Source organism: Phyllostomus hastatus, unplaced genomic scaffold (assembly GCF_019186645.2).
Source record: "Phyllostomus hastatus isolate PE091 unplaced genomic scaffold, TTU_PhHast_1.1 phas_scaffold_12, whole genome shotgun sequence".
NCBI lineage: Eukaryota > Metazoa > Chordata > Mammalia > Chiroptera > Phyllostomidae > Phyllostomus > Phyllostomus hastatus.
This window is the reverse complement of record NW_025334007.1, coordinates 9,801,535-9,827,603: the sequence shown is the minus strand read 5'-3', so window position 1 is coordinate 9,827,603 and position 26,069 is coordinate 9,801,535. Positions and strand designations below refer to the sequence as shown.

Here is a 26,069-nt window from a genome sequence, read left to right as displayed (position 1 = left end):
AAGTTTATGGATCTGTAAGAAGACCTTCCTGTAAACCACACATGCACACACTGTATGCTCCTAATTTGTCTATTCAAGGGCACAGTACCTAAGAGAAGCAGAGGACCACACGGAATTGGAAATTGGAGTAGATCAGTAGTATATCTTCACATGGTTTCCCCAGGGCCTCTTGGTTTCTTAACGAAACGCGTGTGCCTTCCTGATATCTTACTGGGGCTGAGAAAGCACCCAAACCCTTGTTGTGCTATAGTTATTATACTTTTGTTTTTTTCACCATTGCAGAAGTATTTAGGTAAAAAAAATCAGTGTACTTTGAAAGGCAGTGTTGTTTATAAACACTGACTTGGTTCTCCTGATTTTTAAACTATTTGTGGAGGCCAGACCTCTGTGCCTGAATCGTTCTTTGCAGTGAATTGGGAAGAGCTCAATGGAGCACCACAGAAGCAGACTGTTAGCAGGTGTCAAATCCTGAGAAGTAAAAGTAGGGCCATATGGTCGACTGAAGTGGTCCTGAGTAGGGGGAGCCAGAAGGATGAGGTACTTCCCAAACCTCTAGTTTAGGCGAGGGGAACAAGGAAGGAGGTTACATTTGAGCATGAGTGGATATAAAGAGAAGCACCAGAGTCTATATAGTAGTTGAGACTTGAGAAGGTAGAATGTTATGGAGCAAAGGCTGTGGTGACAGACTGCTTGCACTTGAATCCCTGTGAAATGTGAGCAGTTCAGTTAGTAATTTTGTCTTAGCTAGATTCACTAGAAGTAGAGCCGAAGAAGGGGTTTCTTGGGTAAGTGATTTATTGTGGAGATTGTTTCAGGAGAGACCTATAAGAGGGTGAGGAAAACACATTGGTTTCAGAAGTTTGGCCTCAGCCTCAGCCTGATCCCAAAGAGGTGACTGGAGCATGAATTGTACCACAGAAATTGTTCAGCTCAGCGTAGGGGGCTGTTCTAACTGCATGTCAGTCAGCTACTGAGAGGTGGGGTATCACCTCCCAAGAATCTCCACATGACCTAAGCCAAGCTTAATCTTCCTGAGCTGGCAGCAGGTGCAGGAGTGGACATACAGTCCTGGTAGGAAAGGAAATCTGGTGTGTCACCACCAATGGCGTGTATTACACCCTCTGAGCCTTAGATTCTTCATTTGTTAAGCAAGGGTGGTGACAATAGCACTTACCTTGTAGGACTGTAGTGAAAGAATGTGTGTAAAGCACGAGTGGTAACTTTTGGGGACCGAAGCCAAGAAGGTCCTGGGTGGTTACAGAGATGAGTGTTATCTGAAGATTTGTTTTCATTCATCAGTATTGCCAGTACGTGGGTGACTGGGCTAGCTTGAAACTAAAGGGTTGATAGGATCCTTGGCTTGAAGGTTTAAGAGCAGAGTGTGTTGTTTCCTGTTGCTGCTATAGCAAATCACCCCAAGCTTAGTGATTTGAAATGATAACAAATTTATTATTGGATAGTTCTGTATGTGTGACTCAGGTCTCAGTGGGCCAAAATCAAGGTGTCACCAAGGCCGCTTCCTTTCCTAGCTGCTCTCGGGGAAGATCTGTTTCTTTCCCTTTTCCAGCTTTTAGAGGCCACCCACATTCCTTGGTTCATGGCCCTTTCCATCTTCAAAGCCAGCAATGACAGGCCGAGCCTTTTCACGTTGCAACACTGAGACCCTCTCTCTCCTGACTTCCTCTTTCTCTGTTGAAAAGGGCCCTTGTAATTACATTGGACCCACTTGGACAATGCAGGCTACTGTCTTCATTCTAACCTCAACCATATCTTAGAAGTTTCTCTGGCCACATCAGGTAACATTTTCACACACTCCAGGGATTAGGACATAGACATTGTTTGGCGGGAAGCATGATTCTGCCTCCTAGGCAGGGATAGGCAAACTGTCTTTGTAAAGGGCCAGATAGTAAATAATTTAGGCTTTGGGGGCTGAAAGGTCTCTATTGCAGTTACTCAGTCCTGCCACGGTGGTGACAAAGCAACCACAGACAACATGTACACAGATGGGCATTGCCATGTTACAGTAAAACTTGAATTATGAGCACTGAAATTTGAACTGCATATAATTTTCACATGCCACAAAATACTGTGCTGCTTTTGATTCTCCTCCCTCCCCCAGTGACTGAAAAGTCCAAAATCTAGTCTTGCCTTGCAGCCGGCACAAACACAGCCGCAGGTTGGCTTTTGGCTTTGGGGCTGTATTGGTTTAGATTCTTTGTCCCAGCCTATTTAAGGGTTTAAGGAACAATCTTCAACTATTTGGAAGAATTTCTTCACCATGCTTGGCCGGTTATCATACATATTGCAAACCTTGATCTTGTGGTGTGTGCTACTTCTATTTGATTTTTGTTCCCCGTGAGAACTACCTTCCTTTTAATTTTTCATGGAAATTGCTAAAGGTGAAATGGTGATGGTTGGTGTGGAGCTCTTGTTCCCATGTGATGGTAAATTTTTGGAAACACAAGCACACTATAAACAATACTGCCATTATGCAAGCTAATCCAATAACGTAATCTGTATATTGACATTTCTATTTTTTCCCCGTTAAACTAGAGTCACTCAGAATATTTTTAACATTTTATTGAAGCTGGCTAAATGGGCGAGAACAAAGATGTGGGGGAGAAAGAAATGTGTTGCATAATAAAATAGAAATGATTATATTCAGGAGTACCTTGCTGGGGTTAGTTTCTGATCATAACACATTGTATTATACATACCTCTTATTTATTCAATGTAATTTTCTCTTTAAAACATGGCACTTTTTCTTGCTATCTTAGTTATATCCCTTGCTGAATGATAGTGTTGACTGCGAAATACTATTTTTTTTTTGGTTAGGTGAAGGGGAAGAGGACCCTGGGAGAAAATATTGCTGACAATGGAGGTCTGCGGGAAGCTTTTAGGGTATGTACTGCAACAGTTGCTGTGATTTAAAAAATTAAGCTCTAAAACACCATATGGGTGCACCTCAATTCACACCATAGACATGTTCTTGAGGATTAAGATTTCTGTAAATTCTGTGAATTTCTGTAATTAGTATTATATTTTGCCATTGACTCTATTATACTCTGTTATATAGAGCTACATTTCTTTCTCTTTTATTTTTGGGTATAAAATCACTTACTAAAGAATAATATTTGCTATTAAGAATCATGTATTTAAGGCCTGGCTGGTGTAGCTCAGTGGATTGAGCGCAGGCTGGGAACCAAAGTGTCCCAGGTTTGATTCCCAGCCAGGGTACATGCCTGGGTTGCAGGCCATAACCCCCAGCAACCGCACATTGATGTTTCTCTCTCTCTCTCTCTCTCTTTCTCCCTCCCTTCCCTCTCTAAAAATAAATAAATAAAATCTTTAAAAAAAAAGAATCATGTATTTAAAAGATAGTTTTCAGAAGATAACATTCATAATAATATCAAAGCATGCTACAGAAATCTCTTCAGGGTGAGGTTCATGTGAGGTTCCTTATAATTTTCTCTTAAAATACCAGACTTCTATATTATGACCAGAGGCTAGCAGTTCTTATGTAGCTGGCCAGGTAAGAGTCCATAATAATATTTTCATCATCCACTGGTCTGTGGTTAAACAACAAACATAAGGATGATAAGGAAAGATTTTCATAAAAGCTAAATGCATTCAATGTGAAGACAAAGGCTGTTATTCTGAGATTATATCCTTCTTCTATTCTAGTTGAAATATATTTATTTTACAAGCTGATGGTGATTGATGAGAGTATTTCCTCTTACCTGGCAAAATAAAAAAATTGGCAGTATGTTGACCCCCAAATTTGTTTCCACAGCCCTGGTCATTGTGTTAGATTTGTTTGTTCCCTGGTAAGAAGAGAAAGAACATCTTTTTGTGGGGAAGGGTTGTTATTTAACAAGTGAACGCTTTGGCCCTACTGCTTTGGTATTTACTCAATGTAAGGGTTTTTTGCAGGTGAACCTACTTCCCTGTTAAGCAGTACAATATTGACATGCATTTCTAGGCTTGTTTTCTTTCTTTTTTTTTTTTTAAGATTTTATTTATTTATTTTTAGAGAGGGGAAGGGAGGGAGAAAGAGAGGGAGAGAAACATCAGTGTGTGGTTGCCTCTCACATGCCCTGGACTGGGAACCTGGCCCACAACCCAGGCATGTGCCCTGACTGGGAATCGAACCGCTGACCTTTTGCTTTGTAGGCTGGCACTCAATCCACTGAGCCACACCAGCCAGGGCTAGGTTTGTTTTCTTAATGGAAACCTTGACAAGGTACATTTTGCACATAGTAGAGGACATATTTAATATCTCTGCACTGGATAGTAAAGGAGAAAAGCTATCATTGCAGAGGGTCACCTGTGCTGCTTCTCTTATCAGGCTTACAGGAAATGGATAAATGACAGGAGGCAGGGAGTGGAGGAGCCTCTTCTACCAGGTATCACATTCACCAACAACCAGCTCTTCTTCCTGAGTTATGCTCATGTGAGTAGACCAAGGAAGGGGCATCAGAGATGAAATGTGGGACTTTGTCTTGCTTCTTTGATTAAAGGTTTGGAACAAATGTTTAATGGCATAACTTTCATCTCAGTTGAAATTTTTATCTTGCTGCTTATTTTCACAATAAATTTCATTTTCTTTTTAAAAAAGATTTTATTTATTTATTTTCAGAGAGAAAGGAAGGGAAGGAGAAAGAGGGGTAGGAAAACATCAATGTGTGGTTGCCTCTTGCATGCCCCCTACTGGGGACCTGGCCTGCAACCCAGGCATGTGCCCTGACTGGGAATCGAACTGGCAACCCTTTGGTTCATAGGCCAGCACTCAATCCACTGAGCCACACTGGCCAGGGCAAATTTCATTTTCTTAATGTTCCATGAGACATCAGTTTTTAGCCTATTGTACTGTAATTGGGAGCTTTTTTTTACATTCAATACTATTTTGTATTAGTTTCAGGTATACAGCATAGCAGTTAGACAGTCATCTACTTTACAAAGTGTTCCCATTGATATTTCCCGTACCCACCTGGCCCATACATAGTTATTACAGTATTATTGACTACCTTTCCTATACTGTACTTTATATCCCCATGACTGTTCTGTAACTACCAATTTGTACCTCTCAATCACTTCTCCTTTTTCACCCAGTTCCTAACTACCAGACATAATTAACTAATTGAATCAAGGTTTATTGGCATTTTTAATAAAGTGGGTTACCAGCCCTAGGGGAACTCACTTGATATTTGGGTAGTACAGCCTGACTTCTAATGTTAACTATTTGAAAGCATTTATAATAGCCATTTCAAGTGACTCACCCATTGGCTTTCATGACCCCGTGCTTTCCTGCATGTCCCCTTTGCCTTGTTTGCGGACTACCTCACCACTCTCACCCTGTGGGGGGGGGGCCATAGGTTGTGTTCCCAACTGTCAGATGAATACGTGATGACTACTACAACTGGAAAAAAACCAACAAAGGCAAGGAGAGTCACGTGACTCTTTTGTGAGTTTAATGGGCTCTCCGAGCAGAAATAGATGATGTCCACTAAATAAGGGGCATTTCTGCATTGGAGAGTCTGGCTAATGAAGCAAGTGCCAATTCTTTGTTATTAACTACTGCACTGGCTTATGTCACAAATTTGTAGGCTCTGTTTTCAAAGAAGTCAGGGATGGGTTGTGGAAGGTTTTGACACATGGACTGGAGTGGGCAAATATGTCTCTGCATGCTCAAAACTCCACAAAAGTTTTCATCGGTACAACCTTCTCCCTCCTATTTCTCCTCACTAAGTTCATACCTTCCCATGTCTTCTTCACTCAACGCTGCCTAAATGATTCCCACCTGTCTGGGGTGTTTTATTTCTTAAAGTCGGCATGACAGCCCTAAACAAAATATTACTTATCCATTTAACATGAACAAAACTGGAGTCATGAACAAAATTACTTCTGTTTAGTTTTCTCATTTCTCCTAAAACACCCCCAGTCTTTGGGTCTTCCTGATTAGAAAACCTGGATTCTTAGGTCTTATTTCGTTTATCTATCCTTGTTTTTATGTGTGTTCCAAGAGCTAGATGTTTCATTCTTTTAAATGCTCTTCAGATTCAGCCTCTCTTTCTTTTCATCTGTTGGCTAGGTCTTGAACTTTTCTTTTCTGGATTATTCCACCAGCCTCATGACATGATTTACTGACTTTAGTATCTTTTCACCACTGTCTGTGTTACATGCCACTGAAATACCATCACATCTCATGCAGAGTTTTTTGGTGAAACATCAAATCACCCAGGTGACTCAGTCCCCCTAGAGCCCAGATTTGGTGCCCTGCAAATTCTGGCTTTTCCCAAGACTAAAATCACCTTTGAAAGGGAAGAGTTTTCAGACCATTGATAAGATTCAGGAAGATATGATGGGGCAGCTGATGGCGATTGGGAGAACTGTGTGAGGTCCCAAGGTGCCTACCTTGAGGGGGACTGAGGCATCATTGTCCTATGTACAGTGTTTCTTGTATCTTGTAGCTTCTTCTATGGCTAGATACTTTCTGGACAGACTTCATATAGCTAAAAGAAGCGCACACAGAGGCATAGTCAGAACTTTCTAGAGCAGGGCTTGGCCAACCAGGGTCCATGGCCAAATGTGACCTGCCATCTATTTTTGTAAATACTGTTTTATTGCAAAATAATCACAGACTTTCTTTTACTTATTGCCTCTGGCTGGTTTGGGGCTACAGTGGCAGAGTTGAGTAGTTGAAACAGAAACCTTATGATCTGCCAAGCCTAATTTATTTACTACTTTTTGCTTTATAGAAAAAGTTTGCTGACCTCTATTCTAGAAGACAAAGTACAAGGTCCATCAGTTCTTACTTAGGTTCTTACTTACTCAAAGTCCACCTTAGTTACGTCCTAGTTCACAACATGTCTTTGTAGATGAAGTGAACTAACTGATAGCATAGCAACATTACAGTCATCCTTTTGAAATGTCTCCAAATAAGCTTAAAAGCCATATCTGATTTACTTTAAACTAAAGAGATATAGGAAAAATAGAAAGCCATTTTATATCACTAATGAGAAATTTCTTAGAACTTTTCCCACTGACAGAATGAGGGGATTTTCAGTCTCTTGTACATTGAACAAGTCTACTTATAGGAAATAAAGTTATATCTTCCCTCCTACGAAGACACTAGGAAAACAGTAACAACCATAATGTGTTTATAGTAATCTCAGAAATGATAGTATGAAGCAAAGACAATACTGTACAATAATGTAAGAATAGGAGGAAAAATGACATAAGAAAAAACTCAGGTAAAATTGAGTGCCAGAAACAACTTCACAGTAGCTAGTTTCTGAGGAAATTGAAGAATCATATGACAAAAACATCTTCAAAGTTAAAGTGAGAACCACTGTGACTGATGGTTTATCTTGATGGAAAGCCATAGCGTCATGTTGCCTTTCCTGCTTCCCGTATTCCTGCGGTGTCCGTGACCTGCCACCTTTTTCCCTCGGATATTCTTATCTTTCTGCTTTTCTCCATTTGCATCTCTACTTATTTAGTAGACATTCATCGGGAGCCTTCCTGGGGCCCGTAAATAGTCTTCTAACTAGTGTCTAATTTCCTTCTACTTCTATATATCCCTGCCAGAGAAATCTTTCTAAAATAGGATTTTTATCATTTCCCTGCTCATCGCAGTGTTTAAATATAGTTTTAAGCACTTGAGGCTGTTGCTCAGGGCTTCAGAAACCTGGCACCTTCTCCCCGGTCCCCTAGGGCTGCCCCTTATGCACCCCAGTTTAGCCACACTGAATGTCTCTCTTTTTCTTCCCCTCTCAAATATGCCTTCACTTCCATTCTCCTCCACTTTGAATTGCCTCCCCATCATATTCATGCATCCTGGTTCTTTTCATACTTCAAGACTATGTCATATTTGAAGACATGCCTCGAGCCAGGCTTAAGTAGCTTATGGTGCAGAGACAAAACAAGGGAAGTTTATTTTTTGTTCATGCCCTTTGTTCAACATTGGCCGGTATTGGGTTTCTGCTCGTAGTTATTACTCAGGGGCCTGGGTTTTAGAGTCTTTATCCTGACATGGGCTTCCATGGTCACCACAGGAGTACAAAAGGAATATGAGGAAATGCGCAGTGGCCCTTAACGTAGCATTTTAAATTGTTCTGAAGGCTCTTAAAACTTCTCCCAGTTTTTTAAAACTTCTCCAGGAAAGGACATGTATCCCCTCTCCTCACATTTCACTGGTCAGCACAAGTCACACTGCCACGCACAACTGCACAGGAGATGGGGGAGGCTTCTCCTGCCCAAGGGCTGCTCTAGGGTGAGGCAAACAAGGCCCCCAGCGTGCAAAATCCTAACTTCTCATGACCGTACTCAATAATGGGTGCTTCATTCATTTTCCTGATTCAAATGAATGCAGTTACATTTCAAAAGGGCATTGCAAGCATTATATTAATTGAATGAATACATTGGTTGATTCCTGGGTACATATACTGTTCTCTTGATCTATTGCATTTGTCTGGAAACCTTCCTAATTTACTCAAGTTGTGGAATTATTTACAGTGATAAAAACTTCTACTCTGGGGATTAGAATAATAAATGTTACTACTGATGAAGGTTTTATCTAATCTCCTAAAACTGTCATCCATCAAGTCTAAAATTACTCTTTAGTATAATTTGGAGCAGTTAAACCAGTAGAAAATGCATAATTGGAATGGAAATATGATTATCAGGATGCTTTTCTCTTCTAGGTAAGGTGCAATTCCTACAGACCGGAAGCTGCCCGAGAACAAGTTCAAATTGGTGCTCACAGTCCACCTGAGTTTAGGTAAAAGGGCAAATGGGTGACACTGGTTTTTCACTGCTCATCTTCTCTTTTCTTCCCCTGTGCAACCATTCCAGTGCTGGATCAAATAGGTGATGTGAATAAAAGCCTGTATTGTGATTAGTGATATCTCCATTTTGCAGACCAAAACAAAAAACAAAAAAACCTGGCCAAACAGAAACTTGGCATCTTTTCATTCAGTGGGAAGCTGGTTTAGTCAGCATTCTCTCAAATAAATTCCCGTAGTGGGCATTTGTGCACACCTAGTCTAGTAATGTATCAAGAGATTCATGAGATTGTACAAGACTCCAAAGGTAATTTAGAATCCAACTCATAGTTTTAATATTAATTCCTTTTTATTATCTTTGAGTTTTTGAAAGGAAACAATCCATGAGCTCAGTGAACACCATGAGTGCTTAGTAAACTGGAATATTTAATTTATCCAACCACCTACCTTTTTTGTATTCAAAAAAGTCTCTTTTCTTAGACAAGGATGCTATTTTATGTACTCCATCTTTGAAAAAAAAGATTTTATTGATTTAGAGAAGAAGGGAGGGAGAAAGAGAGAGAAACATGAACGTGTGGTTGCTTCTCACACACCCCCTACTGGGGACCTGGCCCACAACCCAGGCATGTGCCCTGACTGGGAATCAAACTGGCAACCCTTTGCTTTGCAGGCTGGCACTCAGTCCACTGAGCCACACTGGCCAGGGCAGTACTGTATTTTAAAACACTCAGAGCTCTGGTTTGTTTTGTGTTATGGAATACTCTGTTCAATGCATCTTGTTCTTTCATGTGGCCAGCCAACAAACATAAATGAGTAGCTCTGCGTAGCCCTGAACACAAAGAAGACATACGGTCATATTTAGCTATTATAATACACACCTAGAGTCAAAAGCTGTACATTTGGCTTTTAGTTGGTATCTTATTTTGAAACAGTTGCTCATACATGAAGGGAAAAGGATTATGAATAACAGTCTTATATAATTATCAGAATTTATAAAATATTAGGTAAAAATAAAATTAAGGTTAATATTACTAACCCTGTGCTACAATTGTAGTGTAGTTTGAGGGAAATTTTCTGTGGTAGGGGACAGAATTATAATAGGAAATTCACAAAACCATAATAATTTGTATTTATTCATTCTTTGCTTAGAACATATTATACCTGGATATTTTTATATTTAATGTTTAAATGAATCCATTAGCATATTTCAGGAAAGTCATCTAAAATTTCTCCTGTATTTAAAAGTCTTATTCCTAAAACCTTGCTTTAGAAATGCTTCAGAAGTTGACTATAAATTACCCAATAGCATAAAATCTAATCACTGTGTTAGAAATTCTCCCCCACTGGGTCAAACTGTCAAGAATGCTGTCAGTCTCTAATGGACTAAAATGTGCTCCTACTGACAAATGGTGCAGATGAAGCCACATAGTAGATTAATTAGTCAACAGATAAGTTGTTAGAAACTATTTCCTTTTACTAACTAGTTGCCTGTAATGTTGGGTTTTAACTGATAATTTGTAGAGCATACTTACTAATTATTAGCTAAATCATATCTGTAACATTTACCCAGGGTGAATCACATCATGAAATATGCATCCCTACTTAAACATTCCAGCTAACACATAGGAGATTATGGGGAATTTTGGGGGGTGGGTATAATATTGGCCATTTATATTCACTCAAATGCTCATAGGTAAAGAAGTCAGTGGGGAAGAAATCGTGATTCAGAATGCTGACTCTGGTCAGCCCTTTGAACATGCAGTTGCGTAAGAAATGGATGAAGGGGGAGCTTTTTGCTGGCTTGCCAGTGATGTTTGCAGTAGCTATAGATTTTGAGTGCAGCAGAAATCACACAATGGAAATACAGTCAGAGTGCTGAGTAGGAATCTGCACTGTTTACTGCAGTTGGGGGAATTTGCAAAACCCCAGGTTTTGAAGTAAACTCCAGTTAACTCATCAATAACAACTAGACACCATTTGCTGGCTTATTGTTGCAGGAACCAAACTCTAGAGAAATATGAGCCTTCAAACAGAATAGAAATTTAGGGAAAGTATTTGTGGAGAATGAATGAGTTCTTTAAAGATAGTGATACCATTATAATGTTGAGTAAAAGAAGTCAGAGACAAAAGAGTGCCTACTCTGTAATTCTATTCATACGAAATTCAAAACCAGGCAAAACTAATCTATGGCAACAGAGGGAGGTCAGACTAGTAGATATCCTTGGATGTACTACTGGTAGGACTCACCTTCTAGGTGCTGGAAATATCTGATGTTTTGACCTGGGTGGTAGTAACATAGGTATGTTACATACATGCAAAAAAATCTATGAGCTGTACATTTAAGACATGTACACTTTGTATCAGTTATACCTTCCATAAAAGGATAAATTAAAAATGGAAAAGCTAAGTATTGGTAAGTTCTACAGTTTATAGACATTAATGAAATTATAGGAATATACAGTCCTATGCTCTGTATATAGCAATTGTGAATTTTATAGTTCATAAGAAGTTGAAAATACATGGAAGCTTAGTAGGAGTGTTTGCCTGGCATTCAGGAGGTGCTGGTTCTAGTGTCAGCTCTGTTGATTTTTTTGGAAGTTTACTTAACCATTCTGGGCTTCAGTTGCCTCCCCTGAAAAGAGATAAAATGAATGCAACATCCCTTCGAGCAATATGCTGCTCCAGTTTTCTCCAAAATCCGTCAATATGTAAGAATTAAATGACATGGGCTTTGACATATCTTTTTCAGGGTCAATGGTGCAATTAGCAACTTTGAAGAATTCCAGAAAGCTTTTAACTGTCCCTCCAATTCCACGATGAACAGAGGCACGGACTCCTGCCGACTTTGGTAGCTGGACTGCTGGTTTGTGCCATCCTGGGAGAGCTGAACGGTGCCAGCAGAGGCTGCACTGAGCATGCATCACCTGCCTCCTTTAGGCCTATATTCCCCTGAGGACTTTTATTTTTAATGAATCTTCATTATTTTGGTGCTGCTTGGATTTAAACAGTATCTTTGCAAAGTTGTAAGGCTTAAAAAATGGAACACAAGAAGTGAACGAAGTATATTTCTTTAGCAAACCAACCCGACAAAAATAAATCCCTGGGCTAGTTAGTTTTGTTAAAACGCTATCTGCTAAATTGTTGTAGCTGTCCTTTTTAGTGTGTAAGCCAAAGCTAAATAGTACATAGCATTTTAATGTATAGCTTTGCAGGGGCCTAAGTAGAATGTACCCAGAAAAAAATTCAGTCTATTAACTTTTAACCCTCAATGATGAGAACACGTGCGTGGATACCTGTGAGGTCTTCCTGCTCTGTGAACTGTGGTACTAGATTTTATGTATTGTCGTTACACAGCATTTATTAAATCTAAGGCAGTTAAATTTGAAATATGTTGTATCTTCATTTTACAAACTTTTTGACGAAGTTCTTGCCTTTAGCTTTGGACTCTATTGGGATGAAAATGGCCTCATGGCTTGTATCTAATGTAGCCAATAGTCCTGTTTAAGTCAGCTTGAACAAAGCAGGGAATAAGATTACTTGATAAAGGACCTGAGTTTATCAAACAGACAAAAAAATAAAGGATACATCTACAAGTCCCAGAAGAAGTCAAAACTCTTAATCATGTAACAGCATAGACACCGGGAGATGAAAGGTCCAAAATTTGATGTCGTCTGCCTGAACCTCAGTGATTACATCTGTCTGCCAGGCATGTTCCTTTAGCCCGATTTCTGTTTGTCTTGTTACCCTCCTATATGTGCATTCTCCTGTTTCTAAATCTAGTAGGCGCCAAGCAAATGGCTTTCTGATTTCCCGTTAGGCACGACAGCTTTCATTCCGTTTTAGTGCAAAGGGCCAGACTACACTGAGGAGGACGCGAAGTGCCCTGCTGTTTGGGCTCAGTTAATGTTCCTTCTCTTTTAAAAACAGCTTTTTGAAAGTGTGTTTTGATTGGAGGCATTTTAGAATCTATTGATTAAATGTAAAATTCTCTGCATAGTTCAAAGAAACAATTTTTACTCTTCCAGTCTTCTTCTAAAGAGACTGTGAGAAAGAGCAGTACCATGCTTTCGATCTGCAGAGCTTCATCCTTTCCCGTGAACTCCTCCAACTCTTACCAGTGGGTGTATGTGCATGTGCACATGCGGGCAGGATACAATTGAAATGGCCTTAAAGTGGTTACCTGGCATTTCCAGTTTCTTGTAATAGCAACCCCCCTTTATATTATTCGTTGTGTTTGTGGTTCTGGATTAAGTGGGCCAATAGGAAAATGTCAAGAGCAAAATGACAAATTCTGACTAACCATAGGAAGCCATTTTGCATCCCTGTGATTTGTCATCCTTTTTTTAAAAAAAATATGTTTGTGTCACATCCTTTTGTAACCATGGGAACTTCTAAGGGGAGAAAAATGCAGGGCACCATCGTGAGGAAAATGATTATACTGCATTAGTCAGAAGAGAGTGATTTTCCCTTGACTTCTTCTTCTCCAAATGGATAAACTTCTAAAAGGCAACTATGTTTTCCTTCTCTTAACCAGAGCTTAAGAATGACCTTAGCTTGTAATTTTTAAAAACAAGCATTATTAGGTTAGGGGTACTGGAAATGTATATGCCTTTTCTCTGGAAGAATCATTCTGATGTGTTTTTAACACACAAGATACTCCTTGTTTTATTCCTGTATTTGGACATTGAAAATCAGCTGAGGTTTGTTATGCTTACATGCAAAGCACTTTCCTTCTAGGTTTGTCTTTTTTAAACTCCAAATAAACCCATTCCTGCAAATCAGAGAAAGTGTTTGATAAAAGCATCAAATTATGACTTTGAAAATGGGAATTGTTTAGTCACTTGTTGGATTAGGAAAACTGGTTAGTGATCGCTTGGGGCCCTCAAAGTTTCTAAATGATGAGGCTACCTTGTCATGGTTAACTTTACCTGATATAACTCAGTTATACTGCAAGTTATAGAAAAGGTGGCCATTATTAAAACAAAATGAAACCAAAGCATTAATAAAAAATCACTATTAGCTAGAACAATTTTACTAGTAGGACTGTGTTAATACATGCTCACGTTGAAGTTTTCAGATTATACTCTTGTCCCTTTTCTTCAAAAGGGACAAGATTGCTAAAAGAAGCAGATACTGATTAAGTGGTAGAGGGAAGAAGGCAAAATGCAATAGGATGGGAAGGAAAGAAGTAGGGAGAAGCTGGCCCAAGAATGTGATTCTGAAGAGAAGACAGGATTTTGGCAGTCCTCGCTAAGCACATCCACTGGAGGAGAGCCATAAGGTCTTACAAAGATAATTATGGTAAATTAAAAGGAAATTAGACATTGGATCTCAGACTAGGACTGCCATACCACACGTCTCTGAATCATATACCAGATGTTCTGCCAGTGAACTCTTATCTGGGTATTGGAAGGCGTTAGCTTTTGGTGAAATTCTCCTGGACTAGTCAAGGATTTTATGTATATAAAGTGGTATCATTTGGACTTCTCACCATTGCCCAGAGTTAGCTGAGTTTTCACCAACCACACAGAATCGGCCTCCAATTTCCATTTTTTCCTTTTATGAGATGGACTTGGACAGGATTAATGTAAGCTCAAGATTCATAAATTATCCTGAAGTTTATTCAGTTCCTTTCCTCAATGGAGCTTAAAGCGTAGCACATAAATTTTATCGTATTTAGCCCTGGAGCATTGCTAAGAAGCAAGTAGGAGCTATGGCTTCCACACAGGTTATGCTCATGCCAGAGGAGTAGAGGGATTTGAAATCACTTGCCAGGCATCCCAGAGCCAGGAAGGGCAGAGTCTGTGTTGGGCTGCTGACCTTGGCGTGAACCTTCATCCCTTAGATTACGCATCTCTAAATACATTCATTCCATCAGTATTTCTATAATCTCAGCATTTGATAAGCTTCTTCCTTGATATTTTTAGCATAATATCTCAGTTACATATTAAATTATAGAAAAATTATGACTATTTCATGCAACAACATTCTCATTGCCAGTGGCAGTGTCCCCCTGTTTTAAAGAGAGATGATCTTGTGTTATACATTATACATCTGAAGGGTTATTGTATGTTCTTTCCCTACTTGTGAAACAATATGAACAATCGCTTTAAGGACAATAAAAAGTTGAAAATTTTCTGTTCCTCTTTTTAAAAAAGTATTTATTTATTTTTAGAGAAAGGGAGAAAGAGAGGGAGAGAAACATCGATGTGAGAGAGAAACATTGATTGGTTGCCCTTCTCGTATGTGCCCTGACCAGAGACCGAACATGCAACTGGTGGTGAAACTAGTGACTTTTCACTTGGTGGGATGACACCCAGCCAACTGAGCCTCACTGGTCAGGCTCTGTTTCCTCTTATTTTAAAAAATATTAAAATCTATTACATCTATTAAGATATTTACTTCTCTTGTAGACCATAAGATTTGTCCCAAAAGTATACAAACCACTGTACTACACTAGGTTTCTTGGCTCAGGAAAGTGGGATTTGAAGGTAGTAACTTTATCTGTAGACAAGGAGAGATTTGTGAGGTCATCATGGTATTCCTTTCTAGGACATAAGTCAACAGATGTGGTTTCCTGCTTAAGCAATAATATTCCTACTGAGGGAAAAAGGCGATCCTGAGCAACTTATCACCCAGGATAGGGTTTGTCTTGAAACAGTGACAATGAACATCACAGCAGCAGTGTCAAACTCATTTTCACCAGGGGCCACACCAGTCTTGTGGTTGCCTTCAAAGGGCCGAAACAATTTTAGGACTGTATAAATGTAACTACTCCTTAACAGTTAAGTAGTTGAAATTACATTCGGCCCTTCGAAGGCAACTGCAAGGCTGATGTGGCCCCCAGTGAAAATGAGTTTGACACCCCTGCATTACAGTTACAATCAAACCAAAGTATCTCTGTGGTGTCATTTTTTTAATAACCTAGTTAATTTATAGTCACTCATGCAGCACACAGAACCCGAGCACTCATAATGTGTATTTAAGTCTGAACTAGCTGTGTGTAGGCAGATCATATGCAACTTTTGAGTCTCAATGAACAGTCAGCTCTAACATGGGAGGCAGATACAATCCGCCCTGTTACAATCACCCTACTTTGTGACAAGTATGATGATATATAAGGACATCAGGTTGTGGTTTGGTGCACCAAGAAGCAGTTCTTCATCTCTCCTCCGTTGGACACTGTCGGTGCTCTCTCTGCCCAGATCCCAGCAAATCCCCTTTACTGGGCCCCTAACCTTACCTTCTGTGTGCTTTCCTTTTGCATTAGCCTCAGCTCTCTAGGATGGCTGCCTTCATGTGCCTGGAGCCTCTTTGCCCCATGTACTTTCAGAGACCCATAAGTACTGGGGAGTTTATATCCTCTGCTGACCTCTGGACATTGACTTAGTGGTACAGGACAATGAAAGCTTGCCTTCCTTGCCTGGGGCCACACAAATCCAGAGGCATGTCATAGAGTTCATACTGACTTCTCTAGGGCGCATTTTGGTGTCAGGCTGAGAGTGCGAGTAAAGCCTGCTGTTGATTATTTTAAACATCTTTCTGGCATGTATATATGTTCAAAGATCTGGGAAAGTATGCAGTGGTTTGTAGAAGGTGTGCCATGGCATCCATGTACAAGAGGTAGACATCAGATGGGATACAGACTTGGTGGGTAGTAAGTAGCTGAGTATAGCCTATTAATGCCCTTGTTAGGGAGTTTTCTCTAGTTTCTGAGCTGATCCTTGAAGTAAGAATTTTTGTGTAAAATGTAGTGGCAGAAGGAAAGATGCATGGAAATGACCAAGTTTATGAGCGATCTCTGAGGCATGGACAGGAAGAAGGGGCTTTGGGGGAATGAAGGCAGGAAGTTTAGCATCTCTTTTGCTATGGTTTATGTGATAGATTTTATAGACCATACAGACCAAGAGGTATTGAGTCCGCTTTGATTTGTATATAATCGAAATTTGAAGGAAGCTAATTTTTCGATTAGGTTTAAGGTATTTGAATGTCCCTACAGTTAAGCTGCTGTCTTGATTAAGATCACACCAGCTGTTAAAACAGATCATGTGAGTGGTTTAATATAATTGAAGTTTTTTTTATTACATACAAAGTATGTATTAATAATCAGTTTCCTTTCATGTTGTGATTCACCATTCTTCACATGATTGAAGACATGCTCATCTCCAAGAAGCTGGTGAAGGAGAAGAGGCCATGGTAAATACTGAATGGAAGGTTTGCTCAAAGTCTAGAAGTTATCTACATCACTTCTGCTCATATTCCATTGGCTAGAGCTCAGTCTTGTGGCCAAACCTACCGCAGGGGAGGCTGGGATGTATAGTCTAGTTGTGTTCCCAGAAAGAAAAGGAAATGGGTTTGGCTACCAGCCAGCAATCCCAGCTACACCTTGTAAAGTGAAATACGAAGCAGTAACTTTGAGCTCTCAAGGATTTAGGAAATTGCTTTTGAGCACAGCACAATGAAAATGTAAAATGCAATTGGTAGCCTGCAGTTTATTCTGTAGGAGTCTTTTTAATTAACAGCTTAATTGGATAATTTAATCCCCTTTAGAATTAGAGATATGAAAATGAAAATAAGATACTCCCTGTGATCTGACAATACCGTATTTTAATAAACACAGCAAAGTGAGCTGGGAAACAAATACCATAGAAGCATTACCATAATTTGTGATCAGTGAAAGAAAACCTGATCTATAATTTTAATTATTTCTAAATGGTTTAGATACATGTTTCATTTGAATGTGTGTTTTGTTTTGTTAATTGTCTCAATTAGGAAGATAACCGAATATAAGATTCTGTGGCTGTGCCATGGGTTTCCAATAGGTTCTAAGCTTTTAAAATATATCCCATTTACACAGTAAATAAACATCCTATGAAATAAAATATTGGGTTATATCTTCTAGTATTTTTAGAGAATATGTATTAAAATTGTTTTTACTTCTCCCTTGATTATATGAGGTGAGAAGTTTTACATATTATGTTCTTGTTTTATACTTTCTCCACTTGAAATGGAAACTGAGGCTCAGGAGTCCAAGAAATTAAGTGTCCGTGTACAAGCCACGAAAGTACTGTTTGAATTAATACTGGCTTGAGATTCCACTTTACAGAAAGAGAAGAACTGAGTAAGTTGAAGTCCCCAACATAAAAGCTACCTAAACTGTTGAGTATCATTGATGCTGCCAGTTGGGCTGAAATGTCTGCAGATGTCTGCAAAAAGAGAAGTATAGTTTACAGTTTAGAAGTCTATTCTGTCAATTTCCAAACTGATTTAGAAGTCAACCGAATCAGTCCCCTGTGAATAGTCACGCAATCCTCCCACTCCGGTGACATTTGAGGAAGGAAAAAAAATAGCCCGGAGCAAATTTTTCCAAAATTGGCCAGATTTTTAGTTGGCATTTGTAAATGATATTTTCCCTAATAATGATCATGATAAAAATGGCTTCCACTTCTTGACACCCACTGCGTCCTTGGCATTCTGCTAGGGTCTTGCATGCATTACAGCTAATGCTTGCAGCAGTCTTGCAAATTCCTTGTCACTCTAGAGGTGAGGAATATTTGAATGACTGGCCAAGACCACATTAATTGGAGGAGCCAGGAATAAAGTCAACTTTGTCTTACTTCAAAGACCATTCTCTAATGCTCAATTGGGCAAATGGGACAATATTCACAAACCTGAATTTAACCTGTAACTTACTGAAGATTTCAGGTTATGTTCCACAGACAGGGGTCAGCATACAGGGATTTGTACTTAATGATGTTATAGTTCTATCTTGACTCCTTCAGAAAGCTCTTCAGAACCTGTTCTTCACTGATGCTACTAGGTACCATTTCTTGAGGATGTACCATGTGCCTGCCCGATATGCACTAAATGCTTTATTTTTAAATTCCATCTAATTTAATCATTATAATAACTCCGATATTATCCTGTTATTAAAGCTTGGAGAGTTCAGTGGCTTGCCTATGCATGTTTAGCTAGGAAGCAGCAGGGCCAGATTTGAATCCATTTTTACCCAAGTACTCCCGTAGGCAAATGTATAGCTGTGATGACCTTAAGTCCTGGATTTCTTGGCTGGAATAACCCCCCAGTTCAGTTGATTTACCTGTGTTCAGCCCTGTGATTGCCTGGGTTCTCTCTGTTTGGTCTTCTGAAACCAGAATGTCTCTAGGTCACCTTCTCCAGAGAACAGCTACCCTTCCTGTAGGCGGCAGAGGACCTGTAAGTTCAGTTACAGAGTTTTAAGCAATTGCCCTGTTTTTAACCCTGTCATGCATCCTGACATTCACTGTTATCTGGAGCTTCTAAGGCCTGAGGCCTTCTGGTACTCTACAGGGCACTTGAGCTTGCCTCTACTAGGCGTCTGTTATTTTTGTCCATGCGGGGTTATGTCCTTAAAAAATATTTTAGTACCTCTTTTTGTTAGCAGGAGAATACTTCATCAAGATCTGAGTAACTGGAAGCCTACATTTTGATGTCTAATGGAAATACTGTATAACAAAAATTCATTTTGAAAGAAATGCTGCTATATAGTGCTATACTAAACTACTGCCTGTGCCCATCAGTATCAGAGACTAAAGAGTCTAAAACTTCTAAACTGCGAAATATTGGGAGGTTTTGTTTTTTTTACACAAAAGTCAATCCTGGTTTTTCTTAGTTATTTTAATAAAACAAGTGTACATAAACATTTGGTATTAATCCATTTCTCCTAAAGACATATAACAGTCTTTGGAGAATATATTTCAGATGAAAGGAATGTATCTCTGTCCACTTTCCAAAGCTGCCTAGGGATACATCTAGGAGAATGCTAGAGTGGATTTGTCATGAATGCTGTGGAGGAAATTACTTGTCAACAAGAGCCAAGTTCCATTCTTGGAGATTCACATTTCAAACCCTCATTTGCACACATATGTAGGCTCCTGTGCACATTGCGTTTGAGTTCATGCACGTAGCTTGTTGGGAAGAAATCAATCAAAGGCCTTTTTAAGCTTAAATAGTTCTTTAGGAAGGGAAAGCTCAGTGCCTCAATTCTATTGTAAACATTGAATACAAACCATTTTAAAGTATTCAGTATATCGGGGAGAGGGGAGGGAATTTCAGGGAAAAGGGGAAGGGTTTGCAGGAACAAGTAAGTATAAAGGACACATGGACAATAACAAGGGGGGTGGAGACGGGAGGGAGGTGGGGAGGGCTGGGGGGTGGGCTGGGATGGGAGTAAAAGGCAGAAAACTGTACTTGAACAACAATTAAAATGATAAAAAATAAAGCATTCAGCATATTAAAAATACTCTGCAAATGCCAGTAGTAATGAACATACTCTCTCTCCTAAGTCTTAATGATAACTACGAAGTAATATTTACTGCAGAATAAGAAAAAAAATCAACTGTCCTTTAATGTATGCCTATAACACATGGGGCAGACTGCCCGTAGTTATGTTGCATTTTGATTAACCCAGAATTTGGTGACTTTAACCTTAAACTTCATAAACAATTTATAATAACAGCATCATCATTCCTGTTTTAAAACTCTTCAGTGATCTTTCCATTGTATTTATACTAAAATTCAAACAACTTACCCTAACCTGAAGGTCCTCCATTGTCATGTCTCCAGAACATTGTTTGCTAGTCATACTGGTCTTCTTTTTGTTTCTCAGTTTGCTTAGCTTTCTCCTATCCTCTCAGTCTCAGGTCTTTTCCTGCTTAGCCTGAAACGGTCTTTGCATGTTTTCCATATAACCTTATTGAAGGTAGGACCCTCCACTTTCTAGTCTATCATCTCACCTAGCTTACATCTTCTTAGAGCTAATCAGTTTCCAATCCTCCTTCCCCCCCCCCCCCACCCCGCCCCGGTCCCTCTCTTTAGCTCTTGCTGATAAGTAAAAATTTCCTTTGGAGCATTCATGACAAATCCATTCTTGCATTCTCCTATATCCATTCCTAGGCAGCTTTGGAAGGTGGACAGAAATACATTCCTTTCATCTGAAATGAATTCTCCAAAGATTAAGTTATATGTCTTTAGGAGAAATACTAAATGTTCATGCATGCTTGCTTTATTAAAATAGCTAAGAAAAAATAAAATGGACTTCTGCATAAAATAAAACCTCCCAATATTCATATAAGCATCCCTAGGACTTTGAGGAATAGCAAGGAAGCTAGTGTAGCTGGAGTAGAGTAAGCAAAGAATAGTGGAAGACAAGATGCTGTGAGAACAAAAAGTGGCATTCAAATCGCTGATGGCTATGTAGACCATTGTTAAGAACTCTTGTTTTCACTCTGTGTGAGAGGGGAAGCCATTGGAGGCTTTTCAGCAGAAGAGTGGTAAGATGTGGCTCATGATTTCTAGGATGATTGTGGTTGTGTTGAGAAAAGACGGTGGATGAACCAGGGAAGAAGCAGGAAGACTAGTTAGGAGGCTGTTGGCAATCATCCAGGTGAGAGATGGCTGTGTCCAGGAGTGCAGCAGGGGAGCCAATAAATGAACAATAACAAAATTTAAGAAAAAAACTCCTTCATAATCCTACTACTTTAAATTTCCAATTATTTCTGTTGTATATGTCTTTTTCCATGTTTCTCTCTGGATCCAGGCATAATTACGTGGTATAATTTTAGTCAGAGCATAATACGATTTTGCATGTTTTTTTTTTCATTCAGCAGTATTGGCATGTGTCCATGGTGCTTTATAATAGTCCATTTATAATAGCAGCATAATCTTCTTTAGAGTTTCTGTAACATTTTACTCAGTCATTTTTTATTATTACAAATTTATTATTGAATTCATTTTTAACTACTGTAAATAATACAGAGATAAGTATCTTAATATGTAGAGGTTTTTTTCCTATTGATTTTTTTTTTTAGAATAAATATTAAAGACTGAATTTACTTGATCAAAGGGGTATGCATATGCTTTGGTGGCTTTTGAAATATACTAACAAATTGTTTTCTAACAAGGTTGTATGTATGGGGATACACATATTGTTTTACAACACAACTAGATTAGAAAAAAATCTTGACCATAGGAAAGATACAGCATATGGGGGAAAATAGATGTGTAGCCAACAACTATAATAAAGAATGCTATAAGAAGGTACCACATTTAGCAAAACCTGATGAGTTCTCAGCCTTACTAATTTTATCTTTACTAATATTTTACATCTATTGAATATATAAAAGTGTGACTGGCTGTTAGCTTTACTAATTAACTTTTTGATTTTTACTTCACTTCCTGTAAATTACCCACACACCAATCAATGTTCTTTGCCCATTAAGCTATTACGACTTGACTTTTTTCTTTTCTATTATGTGAGATTTTATTGCTTATTACTTGTAGTCATTTATTTAAATGGAAAAATTCTACAGCTATCTCTGCTCTGATCCTCATCTTTGTACTTCTGCAACTAGTATTCTTTTGTAAGGCAGTGGAGACAGACAGAACGCTCTACTTCATACAGTTTACCTTGGTGGAATAAGCATCATACAAAAGAGTCTAAAAAATTAACTCAAATTGAGAAAAAGCACAATGTTAGATGTACATCAAGTAACTGAACAAATATTTATTGAATCACTTGCCAGATATTATTCTAAGGATGGGAATATAATGAGTAGGAGTTGTAGCTCCCAATTACTTGATGATTTAAAAATTATTTAACAATTCATAAGGAAAAGTAGATATGTAAATAACAATTTCAGCAGTATAATATATTATCGAATAGAGGTGAGCAAGATTTCTTTGGGAACAGGACTGGATAAAATAATTTATAAAGGTAAGCAATGAAAGAATTATAATTTCCCCAGCTGCGAAATAAAAATAATAATGAAAATGAATAAGGAAGACAACTCAATAGGAAATTGGGCTGATGATTTGAGCGTGTTTACAAAATTAGGATATCCAAATTTCAAAAAAAATCTATGAAAAGGTACTTAACTTCACTAGTCATTGAGGAAATGCAAATTAAAACCACAGTGTGATTCATTTACATACCCCTACCTGAAGAACCGCTAAAAAAGGGATTTAGATAAGCAGAGCTCTCATATACTGCTGGTGTGATTACAAACTGGTACAGACACTTTGGAAAACTATTAGACAATATCTTCTACAGCTAAAATATTCATGTATCCTATGACACAGTAAGTGCATTTCTAAGTGTTAAGTTACTGTCTTAATAGGTGAAAATGGTTGAATATTGGCAATTTCATATTGTTCAATATAATGTATTCCCAACAGAAATACAGGAACAAGTATAAAGGACACATGGACAAAAACTACGGGGGGGGGGGTGGGAATGGAAAGGGGGTGGGGAGCACTGGAGGGGGTGGGCTGGGCTGGGAGTAAAAGACAGAAAACTGTACTTGAACAACAAATAAAATTTTAAAAAAGTTAAAAAACAAAAAGAAATACAAACGTGTTCACCAAAAGACATGTAGCAGAATGTTCATAGAAACCCTATTTGTAATTGTTCAAAACTGGACACTGTCCAAATCCCCAACAAGTAAATAATTGAATACTAGGTTTTTATTCAGCTAATAACAGGAATAAACAAACTACAATTACATACATATGAGTGTTTCTCACAAACATCATATTGGCTGAAAGAAGGCAAACACACACTGAACACACTTTATGATTTTATTTAATGAAACATAAAAATATGCAAAACTAACATATGCTATCAGAAGTCAGGGCAGTGGTTGCCTTTGGAAGGTAATTGACTGGAAGGCCCCACAAGGCTGGCTTTTGAGATACTGCTGATATGAGGTTTATTAATCTGGATGTTACATACATTAATGTTTCTATACTTTTATATATGTATATTTCACTGTACAGTTCTAAAAAACAGTAAAATAAATACAAGGAAATCCACATAAGTTCTGAATTTCCCCCCAAAATAACTACTTTGATGCTTTTTTTGAGGGAAGTGATGAATATCAAACCCCTCCAAAATTCTTTTTCCCACCCACTTTTGGAGCTCTTGCTTTGCTGGTACTCTTGGGGAACCCTGCATTAGTTGTAGGAGTGTAGGTAAGAGACTAGACTGGGTGTGGGGTCTGTCTGGGAAGCCCTCTTGGAAGAGAGAAAGATGGACCTGAGTTCTGTAGCATCCATTGGAGATAGTCAGGGGAGCAAGTAGAGAGCAGAGAGTACCAGGCAGCAAGGCTAGGCTGCTGGAAAGCATGAAGACGTGGTGGTGGGAAAAACCCTGCAATATACAGAAGTTGGACCCAAGGAGGAACACATCAAGGCACATCATAATTACATTACCCTAGATTAAAATGAAGGACAGAATCCTAGAAGCAGCAAGAGAAAAGGAGCCAGTTACCTACAAAGGAGTGACCATCAGACTGTCAACTGATTTCTCAAAAGAGATCTTGCAGGCAAGAAGAGGCTGGAAAGAAGCATTCCAAGCCATGAAAGGCAAGGACCCCCATCCAAGATTGTTCTATCCAGCAAAGCTTTCATTGAGAATGGAAGGGCAGATAAAGTGCTTCCCAGATAAGGTCAAGTTCAAGGAGTTCATCATCACCAAGCCCTTATTATATGAAATGTTAAAGGGACTTATCTAAGAAAAAGAAGATAAAAAACATGTATAGTAAAATGACAGCAAACTCCCAATTATTAACAACCACACCTAAAGCAAAAACAAACTAAGCAAACAACTAGAACAGGAACAGAACCACAGAAATGGAGATCACATGGAGGGTTAGCAACAGGAGAGTGGGAGGGGAGAGAGGGGGAAAAGGTACAGAGAGTAAGTAGCATAGATGGTAGGTAGAAGATAGACAGGGGGAGGGCGAGAATAGAATGGGAAATGTAGAAGCCAAAGAACTTATATGTATGACCTATGGACATGAACTAAATGGGGGGAATGTGGTTGGGAGGGGGTGTGCAGGGTGGAGGGGAGTGAAGGGGGAAAATGGGACAACTGTAATAGCATAATCAATAAAATATATTTTAAAAATATACAGATGATATATCATGGAATTGTACACTTGAAACCTATATAATTTTATTAAGCAATGCCATACCAATAAATTTAATGTAAAATATATTATGCATCACTAAGCATGATACCTAGAGAAAGAAAAAGAAAATGGTCAATGAATTGGGAACTTTATGGAATAATGGAAGCAATTGCGGTGATTTTTACATGAGTTTCTACATTTGTAAAAACTCTTTGAACTGTACACTTGATTGCACTTAATTATATGTAAAATTACCTCAATAAGCCCTGGTTGGTGTGGCTCAATGGACTGAGTGCCAGACTGTAAAGGAAAGGGTCGCGGGTTCGATTTCCAGTCACGGTACATGCCTGGGTTGCAGGCCAGGTCCCCAGTAGGGGGAGAGCGAGAGGCAACCACACATTGCTGTTTCTCTCCCTCTCTTTCTCCCTCCCTTCCCCTCTCTCTAAAAATAAATAAATATTTTTTAAATTAAAAAATTACCTCAATAAATTTCATTAAAAAATAAATACCTGTTACCAAAAATAAAGAAAATGAAAAAAGAAAAAAAAAACATTGGAAGGGGCTAGGAATGGCTTGCTAGAGCTGGAGCTTGAACAGTGGCTGAGGAGCTGTTAGTGATAAGCAAGAGAGGATGGCAGAGGCCAGATTGAGAAGAGCCTTGAAGGGTTATGCTGCTGAGTTTGGACTTGATCCTGTAGGCATCTGGGATCCACTGAACAATTAAAATTGACCCAGTGACATAATTAGATTTCTATTTAATGAGGAGTAAGCTGGTGATGGTGTGGAAAATAATGGGAGAAGGGTGAGACTGAAGCCTGGGCGGGGGCTAGTTAAGAAGCCATTGCATTAATCCACTGAAAATATGACTTGCTGGTGCCATGGGATAGGGAGGTGGGGACAGATACAAGAGCTGTCAAGGAAGCAGAGTTGTTCTGGTGGGACTTGGCAACTGATGAGTTTAGAAGTGACATGTGAACATGCTGTTTTTTCCTAGTAAATAAAAAATGGTATAGCCTTTAATTTGATAACTGCTGGAATTCATCTAGCCTTATTCCTGACTCTCATTTCTCCTTTAACAGCTTTCTACAGTTACATAGGTCCAAGGATGTTGCTGTGACAACAAGAGAAAGCTTACCAACTACTCCCATTGCTTCTCAGTGACACATTTCATATCTTTTCACTGGAGCATTTATGTAGGTCATCTTATGCACTAGCATGCAAACTTCTTAATTTGCCAAATGAGTCAGTTGAGAGAGAAAAAGGTGGTTTATCTGAGAAGCCCTGAGTTAATGCCATTTTGGGAATAGAAAAAATGTGGTACCTATATATACTG

General features: G+C 38.9%; 1 protein-coding gene across 1 annotated transcript in view; it reads left to right on the top strand.

Annotated features, from left to right (window-relative positions):
- Nucleotides 1-11,820, top strand: part of PHEX (phosphate regulating endopeptidase homolog X-linked) — a 166,456-nt gene extending 154,636 nt beyond the window's left edge. The window contains exons 19-22 of the mRNA XM_045856084.1: nucleotides 2,836-2,901; nucleotides 4,349-4,453; nucleotides 8,706-8,782; nucleotides 11,536-11,820. Coding sequence (XP_045712040.1) covers nucleotides 2,836-2,901; nucleotides 4,349-4,453; nucleotides 8,706-8,782; nucleotides 11,536-11,638 — 351 coding nt within the window. The 3' untranslated portion in view covers nucleotides 11,639-11,820. The remainder of the gene's footprint in view (nucleotides 1-2,835; nucleotides 2,902-4,348; nucleotides 4,454-8,705; nucleotides 8,783-11,535) is intronic.
- The last annotated feature ends 14,249 nt before the right edge of the window (nucleotides 11,821-26,069 follow it).